Source organism: Entelurus aequoreus, linkage group LG21, assembly GCF_033978785.1.
Source record: "Entelurus aequoreus isolate RoL-2023_Sb linkage group LG21, RoL_Eaeq_v1.1, whole genome shotgun sequence".
NCBI classification, from domain to species: domain Eukaryota; kingdom Metazoa; phylum Chordata; class Actinopteri; order Syngnathiformes; family Syngnathidae; genus Entelurus; species Entelurus aequoreus.
The window spans coordinates 48,860,130-48,865,129 of NC_084751.1; the positions used below are offsets into that span (position 1 = coordinate 48,860,130).

The 5,000-nt window shown below is 43.3% G+C and overlaps 1 protein-coding gene across 4 annotated transcripts in view; it reads left to right on the forward strand.

The window, feature by feature from the left end:
• LOC133638792 (glutamate receptor ionotropic, NMDA 3A-like) overlaps positions 1-5,000 on the forward strand; it is a 79,397-nt gene that overhangs the window by 59,338 nt on the left and 15,059 nt on the right. For 3 of the 4 annotated variants that reach the window (XM_062031744.1, XM_062031745.1, XM_062031747.1), the window contains 2 exons: positions 1,685-1,846; positions 4,066-4,133. In XM_062031744.1, the coding sequence (XP_061887728.1) occupies positions 1,685-1,846; positions 4,066-4,133 (230 nt within the window). Of the gene's footprint in view, positions 1-1,684; positions 1,847-4,024; positions 4,134-5,000 lie in introns of all 4 variants that reach the window. The other variant, XM_062031746.1, reaches the window with a different exon arrangement.

Below are 5,000 nucleotides of genomic sequence, written 5' to 3' on the forward strand. Positions count from 1 at the left end.
AGTCCACATTTCAAATTGTTTTTCGAATCTGTGGGCGTCGTGTCCTCCGGACCAAAGAGGAAAAGAACCATCCGGATTGTTCTAGGCGCAAAGTGTAAAAGGCAGCATGTGTGATGGTATGGGGGTGTATTAGTGGCCAAGACATGGGTAACTTACACATCTGTGAAGGCACCATTAATGCTGAAAGGTACATACAGCTTTTGGAGCAACATATGTTGCCATCCAAGCAACGTTATCATGGACGCCCCTGCTTATTTCAGCAAGACAATGCCAAGCCACGTGTTACAACAGCGTGGCTTCGTACCGCCTGTACTGATACTAGACATAGTATCGCCTGTACTGATACTATACATAGTATCGCCTGTACTGATTCTAGACATAGTATCGCCTGTACTGATACTATACATAGTATCACCTGTACTGATACTACACATAGTATCGCCTGTACTGATACTAGACATATTATCGCCTGTACTGATACTATGCATAGTACTGCCTGTAATGATTCTAGACATAGTATCGCCTGTACTGATACTACACATAGTGTCGTCTGTACTGATACTACGCATAGTGTCGTCTGTACTGATACTACGCATAGTGTTGTCTGTACTGATACTAGACATAGTATCGCCTGTACTGATACTAGACATAGTGTCGTCTGTACTGATACTACACATAGTGTTGTCTGTACTGATACTAGACATAGTACTGCCTGTACTGATACTAGACATAGTATCGCCTGTACTGATACTAGACATAGTGTCGTCTGTACTGATACTATGCATAGTATCGCCTGTAATGATTCTAGACATAGTATTGCATGTACTGATACTAGACATAGTGTCGTCTGTACTGATACTACACGTAGTGTTGTCTGTACTGATACTAGACATAGTACTGCCTGTACTGATACTAGACATAGTATCGCCTGTACTGATACTAGACATAGTGTCGTCTGTACTGATACTAGACATAGTACTGCCTGTACTGATACTAGACATAGTATCGCCTGTATTGATACTAGACATAGTGTCGTCTGTGCTGATACTACACATAGTGTTGTCTGTACTGATACTAGACATAGTACTGCCTGTACTGATACTAGACATAGTATCGCCTGTACTGATACTAGACATAGTATCGCCTGTACTGATACTAGACATAGTGTCGTCTGTGCTGATACTACACATAGTGTTGTCTGTACTGATACTAGACATAGTACTGCCTGTACTGATACTATGCATAGTATCGCCTGTAATGATTCTAGACATAGTATCGCCTGTACTGATACTAGACATAGTGTCGTCTGTACTGATACTACACATAGTGTTGTCTGTACTGATACTAGACATAGTGTCGTGTGTACTGATACTACACATAGTGTTGTCTGTACTGATACTACACATAGTACTGCCTGTACTGATACTACACATAGTATCATTACAGTCTGTATTTGGATCCACCCACCTTGGGTAACGTTCAAGAGCTCTAGTTTAGCTTCTTGTATCCACCTACGGTAATCTACAGTATTCCATAGTGATAACAAATAAATGTTGACCTTGTGTTGAAGAGTCTTTAATTGCAATCCCAGCTAGAATGTGGTGAACATGAATGATCACAATATGACATCTATTTCTGTCAAAGTGTTTGACTTGACTTGTTTGTGTGGTCTCTCTCCCTCCAGACGCTCCAGATGGGTATCAAGCATTTCTCCGGCCTCTTTGTGATGCTGTGTGTGGGTGTGGCCTTATCTCTGCTGACCACCATAGCGGAACACATGGTGTACAAGCTGCTCATCCCCAGGGTCAAGGAGCCACGCTTGAAATACTGGCTGCACACCAGCCAGGTACACTCTGCTCACATATTGTTCTTTATAACAACTGTCACACGACATATTCAGAGAGATGAGTCAGCATTATGGAAACATGCATGAGTAATATGTGCATTAGACTGATGCTGCACCTTCCTTCGGGGGGTTCTAAATGTACAAACCAAAAGAAGTCCCACCAGGAGGCCGTGTTCACACCTGCCTCACCAGTGATGGCAGAGCCTCACCTGTCACCATTAAAAATGAAGAAGTCACTTCAAATAAATAGCAATGTTTGTCCAGTAAACATTGTGTTGTTGTGTTGTAACGGCTTTAACCTTTTCAGAAGTAAACATTTGAATGTGCACATTCCCTCATGAAACACAAGGTGGACACCTGAGATGAGGACTTGGTGAGCGCAGCCTACCCTCTTAAAGGAGCCATATGTAGTAATGTGGCCAGAAATGGTACTGCAATCAAATTCTGTAGTCCCCTCCCCCTCTCCTTGGCTGAGGTTGCCAGATATGCAGCCAAATCCAGCTGGATGGACTGGACTACTCCAGGGAACTTCAAACTTCCACTGCCTCTTACTAGGGGTTGAGGTCTGGGGACCATAATAGCTGAATAGACAAGCATTTTGTCAATAACAAATCTCTAACCCACACAGAAATTAGGCTATTTTCAAGAAGAAATAGGTCTTGCCTGCGTACAATATGACATCATATGGTAATTGTCAGGACTATCAGAAAACAAAGACTACAACCAACACTAGCAATGGTTATACTAGTGAAAATAAGTAGAGCATGCTTAGCAACCCAATGTACGCCCAAAACTAAAGAGGAGACATTTGACCAAGGTATGCCTATAGGCTACTGTTTCAAACCTTTCAGATTGCCATATAACTTGGTACATGTAGTCCACAATATGCAAACACCAATGAGGAATTATTTGATCATGTGATTTGTCTCCATACCTTTCACATTGTCATGATGACTAATGTTGGAAGCATTTCCTCAGCGTATTGAGAAGGAAATAGGCACTGACACTACACATATCCACATAGCTTTTATTAGTACTAAATACTGTATATGTTGTCCTGTCAGTTGGATGACACATGGACATACATGCTAACTAGCATATGTTAGCATGTATGTCCATGTGTCATCGACCAGGCTAGCATGCTAACATTGGTTGCAGGAACATACTATCTTTGTTAGACAAGATCATAGACTGTACTGGACAATATAGTTGACATAGCAAATGTCCATTTCCATTTATTGCAAGTCATTAGAAAACCTAAATGCCTGACTTACCTATCAAGGAGGAAATGAGCAAATCTTCTCCGCCTTCAATGGTGTCCATCTTTCAAAGGCATCCCCGACACAAATCCTAGTTTTGTTCCTGGCTTTGTCATGACTAAGTTGAGAAAGGTAACTTTTAGATGGACTAAGTCTGACATGTTTAGTAACTTTACCAGTGGCAGTAGCCAGACCAAGATGGCAACCTGGATGTGGCACACTCAGACTTTCTAATTGGTCAAACGGTGGAGGGCGGGGCATCGAAATGAAAACAATAACAATATTTCGGCTCTGTAAATCTAAGTGGTGCAGAAGGCTTTATTTAAATTAGGATTTTGTGCGGATAGCGTACACTATTTTCCCTTCACATGCACGGCATCATATGGTCCAACATTGTGTCATATTGTTGGCATGCAGCACTCAAATATAATGTTGTTCTTTGAAGTGTGATCCAGACAGCACAACCTACTTTTAGTACACTACAATTATCCAGATGCATGAATATGCATATTGCAAGATGTTTTTTTCATATGGGAGATAGATTATAGTAACACATCTCGTATAGGGAAAAATAAACAAACACCAGCAGACCCCAAAACAAATAATTACATTAGTTGAAATCATATTTAACCCAGCAGACAACATTTTCTTTTTAGTTTTGTGACATGACTACGACCCCAAGAGGGACAAGCAGTAGAAAATGTGTAGATGGATGTACATTACTACTGTCTTTTATGAAGGCTGTCCAGTCCTGTCCTTACTTGGTCCATGAATGAACTTCAGTGTGATTCCATTGAGTTGAGTGCCTAATTAAGCTAAACCTTGCTTGTTCTCCAGAGACTACACGGAGCCCTCAACTCTGTATTTGTGTTCTCCAGAGACTACACCGAGCCCTCAACTCTGTATTTGTGTTCTCCAGAGACTACACCGAGCCCTCAACTGTGTATTTGTGTTCTCCAGAGACTACACCGAGCCCTCAACTCTGTATTTGCTGACGACAAACTGCAGACCGTCGCCACCGTCAAAAGGTACTGCATTTTATTTGGAATATCTATTGGAATGTATTTGTATGGATTTGCTTTGGGGACATGTTGGCTTCAGGCAGGAAACTGCTTTGGTCCAACCTTCAGGGCTGGACAGCTGAGATGTTAGATAAGTGACACCAATTAACATCCAAGTGGCAGTTAAGGGACACTTTTTAATGGGGAGCCAAATAGAATGGAATAGAATTGGAAGCTAATTATCGGCAATGAAAATTGAGGGAATAATCAGACATAAAATTGTTAAGCACAGCGGGGAACATTTGACTGGCTTTAGAGCGACCATGATACCTGACCCAGACTGGGTCTGATACCTGACCCAGACTGGGTCTGATGCCTGACTCAGACTGGGTTTGATGCCTGACCCAGACTGGGTTTGATGCCTGACCCAGACTGGGTTTGATGCCTGACCCAGACTGGGTTTGATGCCTGACCCAGACTGGGTCTGATGCCTGACTCAGACTGGGTTTGATGCCTGACCCAGACTGGGTTTGATGCCTGACCCAGACTGGGTCTGATGCCTGACCCAGACCGGGTCTGATGCCTGACTCAGACCGGGTCTGATGCCTAATTCAGACTGGGTCTGATGCCTAACTCAGACCGGGTGTGATGCCTGACCCAGACCGGGTCTGATGCCTGACTCAGACCGGGTCTGATGCCTGATTCAGACTGGGTCTGATGCCTAACTCAGACTGGGTGTGATGCCTGACCAAGACTGGGTTTGATGCCTGACCCAGACTGGGTCTGATGCCTGACCCAGACCGAGTCTGATACCTGACCCAGACCGCGTCTGATGCCTGACTCAGACTGGGTTTGATGCCTGACCCAGATTGGGTCTGATGCCTGACCCAGACT